Here is a 15,790-nt window from a genome sequence, read left to right as displayed (position 1 = left end):
GAACCATGTCTCATGACTCTGGTTGGCTTTCCATTGGCCTCTCTGCTGTCACCACCCCTTCTCAGATGTTTGGAATGGTAGCCACATCTTTGTGTTGTATATTGGAGGAGGCTTTGTTAGTACTGGGTTTAGGTTATATTTTAATAAAGCAGTTGGCTATCCTCTTGCCCAGAGAACTCTTCCTTTCCAGATTAATTGGACTCTAGATATTGTATGGAATGCTATTATTCAACCTAGTTTCCAGTCCAACACCAGTCTCCAGTCTTTGATTTTGGAAAGCGGCTCCATGGCTGGCCACTCTTTTAGGGTTAGTTTCCCTGTGGTTTTGTGTGTGTGGCAGCTGTTTGGCTGCAGGGATCATCTGAGTGAGAGGGAATAGCCACCAGAAGGTGGCGCTTTTTTGTACTTTAGTCTTCTTGTCTTATATCTGTGGCTTTTCTTGTGCTTATGTAGGACTATGGGGTCTTCTCAGGACTCTGGAACTAATAAATGAGGTAGGAGGGAAAAGTTGAGAGAGAAGCAGCAGCAGCAGTGAAGATACTCTTTGATCTTCTTGTACCCACTCCCATCTGACTGCAAAGGGAAGCCCCAGGTGCGCTGATGTCCCCTGCTGTGAAATACCATCTCACCATCTGGAGAGAAATTGTTAACACTGCAGTATGTGTATACCCAAGAAAAAATGCACGTTTTACTGTCCAACTTACATCGTCCTTCCTCTTTTTAATACTGCCTTTTCACTCATGTTATGTACATTTGTTCTGCCTTCTAAATTGCTTTCTAAAATGCTAAGTTGGCCAGGCACAGTGGCTCAATGCCTATAACCCCAGTTTGGGAAGCTGAAGTGGGCCAGTTGGTAGAGCCCAGGAGTTCGAGACCAGTCTGGGCAACATGGCGAAACCTCGTCTGTACAAAAAATTAGCCAGTCATGGTGGTGTACGCCTGTAGTCCCAGCTACTCAGAGGCAGACAAATTGAGTGAGCCCAGCAGGTCAAGGCTGCAGTGAGCCATGATGGTGCCACTGCCCTGCAGCCTGGGCAACAGAGCCAAGACCCTGTCTCAAAAAAAAATTAAATAAAATAAAATGCTAAGTTATTTAAAAATATGAATTTCCTACTGTTGTTGGGCAGCCACAATTAAGTCATTCCTCTAGAGTGTGAATAATCTAACCTAGGGCTTCTGAACTATTTGCTCCTCATGGCACAGGTAAAGTACAGCAGAAAAGTTTACAGTGCACGAGGTAATGGGGTGGAGGTTTGTAGAGCCAGCTGTCTGAGCTGCCTGCCTCCACCTTCCCACCATAGCTTAGCTCACCTGTGAGCCTTTCCAGGCTCTGTGCTGCTCACTGTCTGGAAAGCCCTAGTTGAGTGCCTCATGAGATCTTGGGGCATTAGATCTTGCCCAGTTAAGCCATTGTTTTTTTTATTGATTTGAAGATTTGTTAAAAGTGCTTTTAGAAAGAAAAATGTGAGAATATTTGATTCCTTTAAAAGACCCTTCAACAACCACGTTGAGTTCTTCTCTGTTTTTGTCCAAAATGGAGTAAAGGTCACTTGACTAGATTATTTATATTGACAGTGAAGTGTTTGTGTGTGTGTGTGTGTGTGTGTTTTGAGACAGAGTCTCACTGTCACCCAGCCTAGAGTGCAATGGCACGATTTTGGCTCACTGCAGCCTCCTCCTCCTGGTTTCAAGTGATTGTCCTGCCTCACCCTCCCAAGTAGCTGGGATTACAGGTTCCTGCCACCATGCCTGGCTAATTTTTGTATTTTTAGTAGAGACAAAGTTTCACCATGTTGGCCAGGCTGGTCTTGAACTCCTGACCTCATGATCCACCCACCTCAGCCTGCCAAAGTGCTGAGATTACAGACATAAGCCACCGTACTCGGCCTGACAGTGAAGTTATATGAATGAGCTTAATTAAAGAGATGCTGTAGAGATGAAATATCGTATCTGCTCTGTAGGGCTTAATCGGTTAGTTTTCAGTTTGCTCACTATGATATGAAAGACAAAGCTCTCAGATAATTTCAGAAGCTCATATAATAGTAACCTCAAATCTTTGTAAATAAAAACTCACAGTTTCGCCATGTTGCCCAGGCTGGTCTCGAACTCTTGGGCTCTACCAACTGGCCCACTTCAGCTTCCCAAACTGCTGGGGTTATAGGCATTGAGCCACTGCGCCTGGCCAACTTAGCATTTTAGAAAGCAATTTAGAAGGCAGAGCAAATGTACATAACATGAGTGAAAAGGCAGTATTAAAAAGAGGAAGGACGATGTAAGTTGGATAGTAAAACGTGCATTTTTTCTTGGGTATACACATACTGCAGTGTTAACAATTTCTCTCCAGATGGTGAGATGGTATTTCACAGCAGGGGACATGTTTGAAACCTGTTTTGTGGGTAAAGAGGAGTAGGTAGGACCTTTCTCTAGGTCCACTTCAGTCCTGTTATTTTAATTTACTTAGCATGTTGGTGAGAGTAAAAGGCTTTTGATCCTTCAGTCTAACTGGACTTAGAAGGGTAGAGCTGCCTGTTTTCTTCTCTGGCTCAAGGTAGCTTTAACTCTTGCATTTTATGTTCTCTGGCCCAACATGAGAGTCTTGAAGTGCCCACATAAAGATACAGAGCTGTGGACTTTGTGGTCACTTGGCTTAACTGAGGCTTGGACCATTGTCACCTTAATGGCCTTCCTTAGCTGGATTAGTGAACATTGTATGCCAATAAGTGGATGTTGTACCACTGACCCTTTCTTGTGTTAGGCAGGAATAGGCCACGAACACTGCACAAGTGACCTGGGATCCCCAGAAGATAAGACTGAGTTCACAAGAGTGAGGATAATAAGGAATTAAATCTGGTGCTCGGCAAGACCAGCCTGGTTACTTAGTGCTGACAGACTACAGCTGTGTGGAAACAGCATGTTCTTATAAAATTCGAATTATTTCATTAAGCTTTTTTTTTTTTTTTTTTTTTTTTTGAGATGGAGACTCGCTGTGTCATCAGGCTGGAGTGCAGTGGTGTGATCTCGGCTCACTGCAATCTCCGACTCCCTAGTTCAAGTGAGTCTCCTGCCTCAGCCTCCCGAGTAGCTGGGATTACAGGCATGCGCTACCACACCCAGCTAATTTTTGTATTTTTAGCAGAGATGGGGTTTCACCCTGTTGGCCAGGATGGAAGCTTTTTTTTTTTTTTAGATATAGTCTTTCTTTGTTGCCCAGACTGGAGTACAGTGACGCAAGAGCAATCTCCACCTCCCAGGTTTAGGCTATTCTTGTGCCTTAGCATGAGTCCCCAAGTAGTTGGGACTACAGGTGCACCATCACCCCCAGCTAATTTTTGTATTTTTAGTACAGATGGGCTTTTGCCATGTTGGCCAGGCTAGTCTCGAACTCCTGACCTCAGGTGAACCACCCACCTCGGCCTCCCAAAGTGCTGGGATTACAGGCATGAGCCACTGTGCCCAGTTTATTAAGTGTTTCTAATGGACTGTGATGAGTATTGTAAGTTATAGCTGTTTCTAATGGTTGGCTATGTTGAAGTAACACAGTTCAACTCTTCTGGTATTTTGAAAATGTAAGATACATAAGAAAAGTGGATAGCCAGGCGTGGTGGCTCACGCCTGTAATCGCAGCACTTTGGGAGGCCGAGGCGGGTGGATCACGAGGTCAGGAGATCGAGACCATCCTGGCTAACACGGTGAAACCCCGTCTCTACTAAAAATACAAAAAATTAGCCGGGCATGGTGGCAGGCGCCTGTAGTCCCAGCTACTCGGGAGGCTGAGGCAGGAGAATGGCGTGAACCTGGGAGGTGGAGCTTGCAGTGAGCCGAGATCGTGCCACTGCATTCCAGTCTGGGAGACACAGCGAGACTCCGTCTCAAAAAAAAAAAAAAAAAGAAAGAAAAGTGGCTTTCTTCATGGTAAGAACTATTGAAACCTTAGAATTTTTTAAAAACGTGTTGAAGGACCAGACGTGGTGGCTCAAGCCTGTAATCCCATGATCCCAGCACTTTGGAAAGCCGAGATAGCAGGATCTCTGGAACCCAAGAGTTTGAGACCAACCTGGCAACATAGGAAGATCCCACCACTACAAAAATTTAAAAATTAGCTGGGTGTGATGGCACATACCATTAGTCCCAGCTACTTGGGAAGCTGAAGTGGGAAGATCACTTGAGCTCACAAGATGGTGGTATCTCTCCACACTGCACTTCAGCCTGGGCAACAGAGCCAGACTTTGTCTCAAAAAAGAAGATAAAAAACCTGTTCAGGAGTTTGGTGCAATTAAAGATGCCAGGGGAATGTCTTTATTGCCCTAATGTTACAAAGCTCACACTGAATATGTCAGAATTAGCATTTTGTATCACCATCCCCAAATCCTTGATTTTGCAGTTGGATGTGACTAGGAAGTTTGTCACACACAACTGCATGTGTGTTTTGTGCTTGTTACTGCCTTCTTTTCAGTGTTCTAAAGCTAACATGTATTTTTATTTATGTGCATGTAATTTCTTTTCCCTTTTTCCCCCAGTTGTGAAAGATTTTCAAGACTATATGGAACCTGAAGAATGTTGTCAAGGTTCACCACAGAGGAGAGGACCTCTGACCTCAGGCTCCGATGAAGAAAATGTTGCCCTGCCTCTGGGTGACAATGTGCTGACTCATAACCTGGGGATCCCGGTGTTGGTGGTGTGCACAAAGGTGTGTGCCAGGGGGTTGTTGGCTTGGCTGGGTTCAGGTAGTGAACAGTCACCATCTGCAAGAAAGTTTGAGAAACTATTGACATTTTTTTCCCAAGGGAGAGTTGGGCTTATTTGGGATTCGTTAAGGTACATTGAATATGTCAAGACAGAAAAAATTATCATATAAATTGAAAATTTAAATGCAGGAAACATGACTAGTCAGTTTACTCATGGCCTAGGGTTAATGTCTCTGAAGCACTATTGACTTTCAAACTTAGAACTCATAGCAGTTGGCCAGTTGCAGTAATCTCAGCACTTTGGGAGGCTGAGGGGGCAGATCACGAGGTCAGGTGATGGAGACCATCCTGGCTAACACAGTGAAACCCCATCTCTACTAAAAATACAAAAAATTAGCCAGGTGTGGTGGTGGGCGCCTGTAATCCCAGCTACTTGGGAGGCTGAGGCAGGAGAATGGCGTGAACGCAGGAGGCGGAGCTTGCAGTGAGCCGAGATCACACCACCGCACTCCAGCCTGGGTGATAGAGCAAGACTCCGTCTCAAAAAAAATAAATTAAAAAAAAAAGAACTCACAGCAGTTTTCTTAAGTCTGTTTAAATCAGTTGATGTGGTCCAAACTGATGGTGGAAAAATAGAATGAGGTAGGAATAGAAATTAAGTTCAGTCATGCCAGGCATGGTGGCTCACGTAATCCCAGCATTTTGGGAGGCTCAGGTGGGTGGCTCATTTGAGGTCAGGCGTTCAAGACTAGTCTGGCCAACATGGTGAAACCCTGTCTCTACTAAAATACAAAAATTAGCCGGGCATGGTGGCAGGCGCCTGTAAATCGCAGCTACTCGGGCTGAGGCAGGAGAATTGCTTGAGCTGGGAGGCTGAGGTTACAGTAAGCTGAGGTCGTGCCACTGCACTCCATCCTGGGCGACAGAGTGAGACTATGTCCCCAAAAAACAAAAAGAAACAAAAAAACTAAGTTCAGTCATAGAGAAATAAAGTTGTATCTCTTATATGAGGAAAAACAATAGGTTTTAAAACTTTTTTTTTTTGAGATGGAGTTTCGCTCTTGTTGCCCAGGTTGGAGTGCAATGTTGCCATCTCGGCTCACTGCAACCTCTGCCTTCCCAGTTCAGGTGATTCTCCTGCCTCAGCTGCCTGAGTAGCTGGGATTACAGGTGCCTGCCACCACGCCCGGCTAATTTTGTATTTTTATTAGAGATGGGGGTTTCTTCATGTTGGTCAGGCTGGTCTCAAACTCCCAACCTCAGGTGATCTGTCTGCCTTGACCTCCCAGAGTGCTGGGATTACAAGCATAAGCCACCATGCCTGGCCACATTTAGGGTTTTAAAAGTACTTTATTTCCAGTCAGAGCCATCATGTTACCCAATTATAGTGTGCCATTCTCATCCTGTTCTTGAGAGTAGAGCCCTGTGGAGTGGAGTGCACAACTGTGTGCACTGGGCCTGTCTCCTGATGGGAGCTTGTTTGATGTTTAGAACAAATTATTAGGTGATCAGACCTATTACATCTTCACACTGAGGCCCAATATGAACGAGAAAAATCTCCAGTTCTTTTTTACTCTTCTCTAATTAATGCTTGGACCCTGAGCTATGGCTTTCTTCTTTGGAGCCACAATACTTTGTATTTGAAGAATGCGGTGTTCCCATCATCAGCAGGCAATGAGGCAAAAAGATGACTCTGTCTGTCTTCCCTGCAGTGTGATGCAGTGAGTGTCTTGGAGAAGGAGCACGATTACAGGGATGAGCATCTGGACTTCATCCAGTCACACCTGCGGAGGTTCTGCCTTCAGTGTATCCTTTGGGCGCTGTGTGGGGCCTGGGTCACAGGCTTTCTTCCAAATGGGGCATCTTCAAAGAGATAAAGCACCTCCCGAACTCAAAATAGTGTTCTGCCAGAGAGAATTTTGTATATATCTTTTTAGTAGGTTTATGTTTTACTGTGTTGGAGTTTTAGTTTTATTAACTTGTGTCTACCTTTGATCATGTGTTTGTTTGTTTGTTTGTTTGTTTGTTTGTTTGTTTGTTTGTTTGTAGGCAGTGTTTCACCATTTTGGCCAGGCTAGTCTCAAATTCCTGACCTCAAGTGATCCACCCACCTCAGTCTCCCAAAGTGCTGGGATTATAGCTGTTAGCCACTGCGCTTGGCGTATTTTTTAATTGTTTTTCTAAGATGGAGTCTGCGCTGTCACCCAGGCTGGAGTGCAGTGGTGCAATCTTAGCTCTCTGCAGCCTTGTGCTCCTGGGTTCAAGCAATCCCCCTGCCTCAGCCTCTTGAGTACCTGGGACTACAGTTGTGTGCCACCACATCCAGATTTTTTGTTTGTTTTGAGACAGAGCTTCACTCTTGTCATCCAGGCTGGAGTGCAGTGGCATGATCTCAGCTCACTGCAACCTCCATCTCCTAGGTTCAAGCGATTCTTCTGCCTCAGCCTCCTGAGTAGCTGGGATTACAGGTATGAGCCACCACACCTGACTAATTTTTGTACTTTTAGTAGAGATGGGGTTTCACCATGTTGGCCAGGCTAGTCTCGAACTCCTGACTTCATGTGATCCACCCACCTCGGTCCCCTCAAAGTGCTGGGATTACAGGCTTGAGCCACCACGCCCGGCCATCTGGATAATTTTTGTATTTTTAGTAGAGACAGGGTTTTAGCATGTTGGCCAAGCTGTTCTCGAATTCCTGACCTCAAGTGATCTGCCCGCCTCGGCCTCCCAAAGTCCTGGGATTACAGGCGTGAGCCACAGCGTCCGCCCAATTTTATTAATACTATGCATTTGATAAGCTTTCGTGTTAAGAATTTAATGTGATCATTTTATCATCAAATTACTTTTATCATACTGTCTTAGAAATATTTTTTTGTTTTGAGACGAAGTCTTGCTCTGTCGCCCAGGCTGAAGTACAGTGGCATGATCTCGGCTCATTGCAAGCTCCGCCTCCTGGGTTCATGCCATTCTCCTGCCTCAGCCTCCTGAGTAGCTGGGACTACAGGCGCCCGCCACCTTGCCCAGATAATTTTTTTTTAATTTTTAGTAGAGACAGGGTTTTACTGTGTTAGCCAGGATGGTCTCAATCTCCTGACCTTGTGATCCGCCCGTCTCGGCCTACCAGAGTGTTGGGATTACAGGTGTGAGCCACCGCGTATGGCAGAAATATTTTTAAACTTTGCTTTTATGTAGAAAAGGTCAATTACCAAACAGGGTATTGTTTTACAGGCCACTGGTGTTTCGCATATGTTTATGTTTCATGCTGTGCATGATAGAGAGGTAGTGGTGTCTGCAGTCTTTTGAGTCCTGTTACTGTAAAAGGCCAATAGCAGGTGGTGCCATGGTTCCACACCCTGGGGTGGAGGTGAGAGATGAGTTCCTGCCACCTTTTTTGGGATGGCCCAATTAGCCTGTTGGTACCCATCCTTCAAAAAATGGGTTTAGTGATAAATTTGGTCACATGTAGGCATCTGCCTGGGAAGGAATCTGTGTACCTTGATATTCTGAGAGTGTTTTCCTGGGCTAACCTCAGAGCCAGTACTTGACTTCTCAGGGAGTAATTTGTGGGATCAAGACAACAATTTACATGTTAAAAAATAAACTGCACAGCCCACTAGCATCAACATAGCTTTATGCTTTTGACTTGGTTCATCTGCTACTATGACCTTTTTACTTACCTATTTATTTATTTATTTATTTTACCAGTTTGCAATATGCATATGTAATACTATAAGCGTTTTAGTTTTTAAAATTGTAATGCTTTCTGTTACTCATGTATTGATCAAAAACTGATCAACCTATGAGTAGTACTTTGAGGTTGTATGTGTTTGATTTTGTCTCCTCCTGCAGTGAATTGATTTTTCTTAAGCAGATTGATTAGATGGAGCTGCCTTGATTTACACATCAGTGAAAGAAGAGAAAAACCTCGACTTGTTGTATAAGTATATTGTTCATAAAACATACGGTTTCCACTTCACCACACCTGCCTTAGTTGTGGAAAAGGATGCCGTTTTTATGTGAGTTATTTTGAGATGATGCTTTGAAACTCTTCTTTTTACAGTACATTTGCTTTTTACATTTTACCCCTTCAAGGAAAGTGCCTTCTGTCTGTGTCTTCTACAGCCAGCTCTCTCACTGCACCTTCTCTTTCTGCTTTTTTCCGGATTATGAGGCATTTGCCTGAGGGAAGTGGGTGGTGTGGTCAGGGGTGCTGCCTTTCTTCATTGAGAGCAAGTTGCCAAAACCTAAGCTAGCCATTTTTGGCACTCACTGTCAACTCTGGTAGAATACTGGCTGGGGAGGGGATATAGGGAATTGTGCTTGGGGGATCCTGAATGTCTTCTGTTAAAGCGCCTGCTTTGTCTGTGTGTTGGCAGGGATGATTGCAAACATCCTCTCAGCATCTGTGTTAGCACAGGCTTTGTCTATACTAAGTGCTTACTGTGTTTCTGGCATTTCACATTTTGGGAGCCACTGGAGTTGATTGTCCTCGATAGAGACTTGGATACCTGTTTTCCCAACCTGGTGTTTTTCTCTCACTGGAGAATCATAGTGTTGCTGGATGCATAAATGTGAAACTGTGGTCTCTGACAGGAATTGTGTTAGCAGATTGACGTTCAGGCTTCAGTATTCTCCTGACTTAAAAAACAATTACGGCCGGGCGCGGTGGCTCAAGCCTGTAATCCCAGCACTTTGGGAGGCCGAGACGGGCGGATCACGAGGTCAGGAGATCGAGACCATCCTGGCTAACATGGTGAAACCCCGTCTCTACTAAAAATACAAAAACTAGCCGGGTGAGGTGGCGGGCACCTGTAGTCCCAGCTGCTCGGGAGGCTGAGGCAGGAGAATGTCGTAAACCCAGGAGGCGGAGCTTGCAGTGAGCTGAGATCCGACCACTGCACTCCAGCCCGGGCAACAGAGCGAGACTCCGTCTCAAAAAAAAAAAAATTACATTATTCATTCAGGAAACCTTACTCAGCACCCACTAGGTGCTCAGGTTCTCTGCGAGGGACACAGAAATGAATGATACGTGTTCCTTGCACATGGCACTGTAGAGGGGACATACACAGCTGAAGAAGGGAAGGGCAGTGATGGGGTTATGCAGGAAGTATGGCAGGGAAGGTGGGAGGGTGATGCTGGAAGACAAGTGGTAGATCCCAGGTGGACTGGAAAGAATTGCAATAGGGGAAGCCAGGGAGTGCAGTCTGTGAGAGGCTGGAAATGTGAAAGCCAGGAGCTATCAGGGAACTGGGTTGCCTCCTGCATAGTCAGGGAGAGTGTCACTCAGGCTAATCCTAGATGGCATACCTACAGGCTTGGGCTGATTTTAGAGACTTGTTCAGAGCAGTCAGGCAGGTGCCAAAGGCACAAGCCCAGTGAGAGGTGTATTTTTGGAATCACTTGGTATCCAAATCACATGTCATCCCTAGGAGCAAGGAGACCAGTTGATTTTGGGGCTGGTCTGGAATGAAGAAGCATCTCTGAGCTTACGAAGGCTGCATGGCCCATGGCAGTATTTCAGTCATGCCCTACCCCTTTGCACATTTGGTCCTGTTGGTTACTTCTCTGGTGACTGGCAAAGTCAGCAAGGATATTGGGGTGGAGCTAAGTACCCTCTTGATTATAGAGCTATGGAGTAGAAGTCAGATGGAGAATGAAAGGCCTGTGAGAACAGTCAGTCAGTTGCCATCTTTCAGAGCTGCTTGAGTTCAAAAGTGTGTCATACAGGACATTTTACCATTGCTACCTTTAAGGGATTCAGGTGGGAACCCTAGGCTGTGGCTTCACATAATGGAACTTGGGTGCCATCCTACCTGTGATGTTGAGCTGCCCAGCACTGGTGTAGGAACCTCAAGGACTATGCTCCTCTGGTTTGGGGCCTAGGATAAACACAGGCCCTGCATGCCACTTGGTTCTAGGACACATCTTCCCATGCAAGCAAAGTTAATGAACCAGTCCACAAAATAACTGTAGAAAGAATTCTTAGAGAAACAACCTGCAGGAGGGGAGCCATGACAGAGCCCAAGAAAACCGTCCCATCCTGAGCTCTGCCTTCTGTGCTGCTCTCTGCATCCTATTCTCTGTCGGAACAGGATCCCACTGTGTCCTTGCTCTTCTAGGCGGAGTTGTGGGAAAGTGCTAAATGCTTTGAGTGGGGCAGCCTGTGGAGTCAGATCTCGTACTGGCTCCTTAGACCTTGGGCCCGTGAACTCAGTGTGGAGCAGGACCTGCGATGTTGTTCTGATGGATTATATCCACAGTGTATTTTGGCACATCTGCCAAAAGCTACAAACAGCCCCCAACAACTACACACTGTATCTTATGGGAAGGGTGCTACCGAGGAGTCCTGAATGTGATCTGAGTATGCTCTAAGGCAACCCCAGAAAAAGCAATTCAGTTCCTCTCTCTTTGCCTTTAGACCTGCAGGCTGGGACAATGAAAAGAAAATAGCTATTTTACACGAAAATTTTACAACTGTGAAGCCAGAAGATGCATATGAAGACTTTATTGTGAAACCTCCCGTGAGAAAGGTAGTCAAAGACAATTGCTTTAAGGGCTTAGGGCTGGGCGCAGTGGCTCCCACCTGTAATCCCAGCACTTTGGGAGGCCAAGCGGGCAGATCACATGAGGTCAGGAGTTTGAGACAGCCTGGCCAACATGGCGAAACCCTGTCTCCACCAAAAATACAAAAATTAGCCAGGTATGGTGGCGGGCGCCTGTAATCCCAGCTACTTGGGAGACTGAGGCATGAGAATCGCTTGAACCTGGGAGGCAGAGGTTGCAGTGAGCCCAGATTGCACCACTGCACTCCAACCTGGCAACAGAGCGAGACTCCATATCAAAAAAAAAAAAAGAAGAAAAAGGGTTTAGGTGTTTTTTAATGCAAAAAGAAACCTATAAAGATGGGGCGTGGTGGCTCATTCCTGTAATACCAGCAGTTTGGGAGGCTGAGGCAGGAGAATTGCTTGAACCCTGGAGGCGGAGGTTGCAGTAAGCCGAGATCATGCCACTGTACTCCAACATGGGTGACAAGGGCGAGACTCTGTCTCAAAAACAAAAAAACTATAAAGAAACAGGTCTTACACGTTGTGTAGTTTGTAGGGGGTAGTGGGGAGTAGTAAGTCCCAGGTCCTTTTGTTGATTTTTTTTTTTTTTGTCACCCAGGCTGGAGTGCAGTGGCCAGATCTCGGCTCACTGCAAGCTCCGCCTCCCGGGTTTACGCCATTCTCCTGCCTCAGCCTCCTGAGTAACTGGGACTACAGGCGCTTGCCACCTTGCCCGGCTATTTTTTTGTGTGTGTCTTTTTTAGTAGAGACGGGGTTTCACCGTGTTAGCTAGGATGGTGTCGATCTCCTGACTTCGTGATCCGCCTCCCGAAGTGCTGGGATTACAGGCTTGAGCCACTGCCCCTGGCCTTGTTGATCTTTAAATGAGGTCTGGTGTTATGTAAATGGCTCGGGGCTGGTGGGCAGGAGTGATGGAATGCCCACCTGGAGTTGGTGGTGTTTCCCATTAAGTCCTGCCAGTGCTGCTGTTGCCTCTGGATTACTGTTACTGGATCCCCTCATGTGATGTCCTGCAGACCCTGAGGTGTTTAGAACTTGCGAGACTTAAAAACGCCAGTTGGCTACATGCCACGGCTGGTTTTGGGAGAGGTCTGTGCCAGGCTAGAAAAATGTTACTCTGCAGTCTCAGCAGGGATCCCCCAGACCTGTGTCAAAGCCTGAGCCTCAGACTCTCCTTTCGGCATGAAGTTTGACAGTGGTTGGGAGTATTCTTGGCCTGTGGCCACAAACGTGTTTGTTTCTTCACAGCTGGTCCACGACAAAGAGTTGGCAGCAGAAGATGAGCAGGTGTTCCTAATGAAGCAACAGGTAGGAAGACCAGTGAGGTTAGAACAGAGGCCTTCTCATGTATGAAATGCCAGTTCCTAGGGTGGGATTGGGGGTGTCTGCATGTGGGAATTCACAGAGAGCTTGCAGTGGTAGAGGGGTTGGGACCAGGTCTCATTCCCTCCTATTTCTAGGATTAGTTGGGGATGGACTACCTCCCTTAGCAGATCACCTGCCTGCCTTGCAGACTCCTACAGGAATAGTAGGATTCGTGTCTTTTAAGTGCTTTCTTTGGAAATGCGGTTTTCTGGCATAATTCTTCCTATGTTGACAGTTTACCAAGTAACCTGACTACACTTCCATTATTTCTTTCTTTTTATTTATTTATTTTCTTTTTATTTATTTATTTATTTATTTATTTATTTTAATTTAAGTTCTAGGGTACATGTGCACAACATGTTTGTTACATATGTATACAGGTTTGTTACATATGTATACATGTGCCATGTTAGTGTGCTGCACCCATCCATTATTTCATGTAGCCTCACACAGCCCTGTACATAAAGGCAGGTGATGCCCATTTTGCAGGTGAGGAGAGTAACTTCCCCAAGCCGACGGTTTAGAATGCAAACTTCACATTTCTCTAACCTAGATTATTGTTATATTTGTCCTGGGTCCACCTATTGTCTGCCCAATGGTACAGGCAGGTCAGCAGGAGGTTTTGATGGTTCTTTTTCCAACTGTTTCCTTCTTTTTCCAACCTTTTCCTTTCTGTCCCTTGCTTGCTTCCTGAGCTTCAAAACTGGTTACTTGGAGTATTTTTTTTCACCATGCACCAAACTGCTCAATTAAAATTTTTTGCATTTGTAGTATAAAACATGGGACTTAGTTGTTGTTAATAGTGCCCTCTAGTGGAGTACTTGGAGTAAGTTTTTCTCTAGGCCTTGGTTAATGACCAGTTTGTACCTCTCTTTGCAGTCACTCCTTGCCAAGCAGCCAGCCACACCCACGAGAGCTTCTGTGAGTACCTTACACTAAACAGAGGGTCAAGGCCTAGTGTTGCGGGTGTCATCAGACTTTATACCATTATTTGTGAGAGCTTATATTTGTGTGGGTTTTGTATTTTCAGTGGGAATTTGGTTTCCCTAAAGACCCGTGACCAGAAACATAAAAGAAACTCAAGATGTTTCTGGTGAAAGAATGCAACTCTGGGAATTAGAGTGAGCTGGCTTTGTTATCTGGATGTCTTTCAGGAGAACCAGATCCAGAAAGGGCTTGAATTAAGAGCATACTGCCAGTCCTGTACCATAGCCTATGAAAAATATCCTACAGAAGCATGTCTCCATTTGTGGCATATGTATTTTTTGTTATTGTTATGCCTGTGTGTGACCTTAGCTGCTTTTGAACTTAGGAATCTCCTGCAAGAGGACCCTCTGGCTCTCCAAGGACTCAGGGTCGGGGAGGGCCAGCCAGTGTACCTAGCTCCTCCCCAGGGACGTCAGTAAAAAAGCCGGACCCAAACATCAAAAGTATGTATTCCTCAAAAGTATGTCTCTTTGCAGAGTAGTAGTTTCAGACCTGACCCCTACAGGGGCTGTGTGGCTGAGTCTATAAGGTGGAGACTCATGGAAACCAGGCTATTCTCTTCCTCAATAAGGACTACTTTCCATTTCCCCCATTCCAGAGGAAGAAGGTCTGTGGTAGACAGAGACCAGGGCCTGTTCCTTTGTTGGAATTGGTAGCCCATGCACCTGGCTCTGTGTGAGACCTCACTTAGGCCCTGCACATTCCTTCAGAGAGGAATGCAAAACAGTAACTTTATTTTATTTTTTTAGAGACAGGGTCTCAGTCTGTCACCCAGCCTGTGGCACAGTCATGTGATCATAGCGCACTGCAGCCTCAAACTCCTGGGCTCAAGCGATCCTCTCATGTCAACTCCTGAGTAACTGGGACTACAGGCGTGTGCCACCATGCCCAGCTAATTTTTTAAATTTTTGTTGTAGGCCAGATGCAGTGCCTCATGCCTATAATCCTAGTACTTTGGGAGGCCAAGGTGGGAGGATCGCTTGAGCTCAAGAGTTGGAGACCAGCCTGGGCCAAATAGTGAGACCTCGCCTCTACAGAAAATTTCAAAATTAGCTGGGCATGATTGTGCTTACCTCTAGTCCCAGCTGCTCAAGTGGATGAAGCGGTAGGATTGCTTGAGCCCAGGGCATTGAGGCTGCAGTGAGCTGTGATTATGCCACCACACTCCAGCCAGGGTGACAGAGTGAGACACTTTCAAAAAAAAAAAAAGGCCAGGTGTGGTGACTCACGCCTGTAATCCTGTAATCTCAGCACTTTGGGAGGCTGAGGTGGGCAGATCACTTGAGGTCAGGAGTTTGAGACCAGCCTGGCCAATGTGGTGAAACCTTCTGTCTACTAAAAATACATAAAGGAGCCAGGCGTGATGGTGGGTACCTGTAATCCTAGCTACCTGGGAGGTAGAGGCAGGAGAATGGCTTGAACCTGGGAGGGTGAGGTTGCAGTGAGCCAAGATTATGCCACTGCACTCCAACCTGGGCAACAGAGCAAGACTCCATCTCAAAAAAACACAAAAAAATTTTTTGTAGAGGTGGGGGTCTCACTTATATTGCTGAGGCTGGTCTCAAGCTCCTAGCCTCAAGCAGTCCTACCTGCTTGGTCTCCCCAAGTGATGGGATTACAGGCGTGAGCCACCACACCTGGTTGAGGAAGTCACTTTAAAGTGTGTATTTTGAATCCTTAGTCTTGTTTCTCATTATGTTTATATTATTACTATTTATGAATTGTGGGGATTTTTTCCTCCTTCACTTCTCTTGTCAAGCTCAACTACTTTTCAGATTAAGTAGCTTTTATCCCAGTAACTTAGTGATACTCAGAGATACTGCCTGCAATGAAACCATTAAAAAACAGTTTTATTTAATGCTTGCATGTTTGATGGGTGTGTTCTATTCAGGATGTGAGCTTTTCACAGCAAGTTTGGAATGTTAAGTGCTCATGCGACTTTGAAAAACACTGTCTCATGGACAGGGAGGTGGTGTGGAGCACAGGTTATCTATTCTGCCCCCAAACAAGTGGGAAATGTAAACATGGTTCCACTTAGTAATCATGCTAAGTAGCCTCAGCGGTAGCAGTGTAAAGGCATCGTAGCAAATGAATGTTATCAATATCCTAGGAAGCTGATAGCCACAAATGGCTAATGCCAAGCTGAGAACTAGGGTGTTTAATTTTAAGTCTTCCAGTTTATATGAT

The 15,790-nt window shown here is 45.7% G+C and overlaps 1 protein-coding gene across 2 annotated transcripts in view; it reads left to right on the top strand.

Annotated features, from left to right (window-relative positions):
• Positions 1–15,790, top strand: part of DYNC1LI2 (dynein cytoplasmic 1 light intermediate chain 2) — a 32,557-nt gene that overhangs the window by 11,300 nt on the left and 5,467 nt on the right. For both annotated transcript variants that reach the window (XM_023210110.1, XM_023210111.1), the window contains exons 5-11: positions 4,518–4,687; positions 6,398–6,491; positions 8,566–8,701; positions 11,104–11,215; positions 12,500–12,559; positions 13,496–13,537; positions 13,929–14,046. In XM_023210110.1, the coding sequence (XP_023065878.1) occupies positions 4,518–4,687; positions 6,398–6,491; positions 8,566–8,701; positions 11,104–11,215; positions 12,500–12,559; positions 13,496–13,537; positions 13,929–14,046 (732 nt within the window). The remainder of the gene's footprint in view (positions 1–4,517; positions 4,688–6,397; positions 6,492–8,565; positions 8,702–11,103; positions 11,216–12,499; positions 12,560–13,495; positions 13,538–13,928; positions 14,047–15,790) is intronic.

The sequence above is a fragment of the Piliocolobus tephrosceles genome, chromosome 17 (genome assembly GCF_002776525.5).
Source record: "Piliocolobus tephrosceles isolate RC106 chromosome 17, ASM277652v3, whole genome shotgun sequence".
Classification (NCBI taxonomy): domain Eukaryota; kingdom Metazoa; phylum Chordata; class Mammalia; order Primates; family Cercopithecidae; genus Piliocolobus; species Piliocolobus tephrosceles.
Note: the sequence above shows the minus strand (reverse complement) of the source record. Positions and strands in the feature narration are given on the sequence as shown.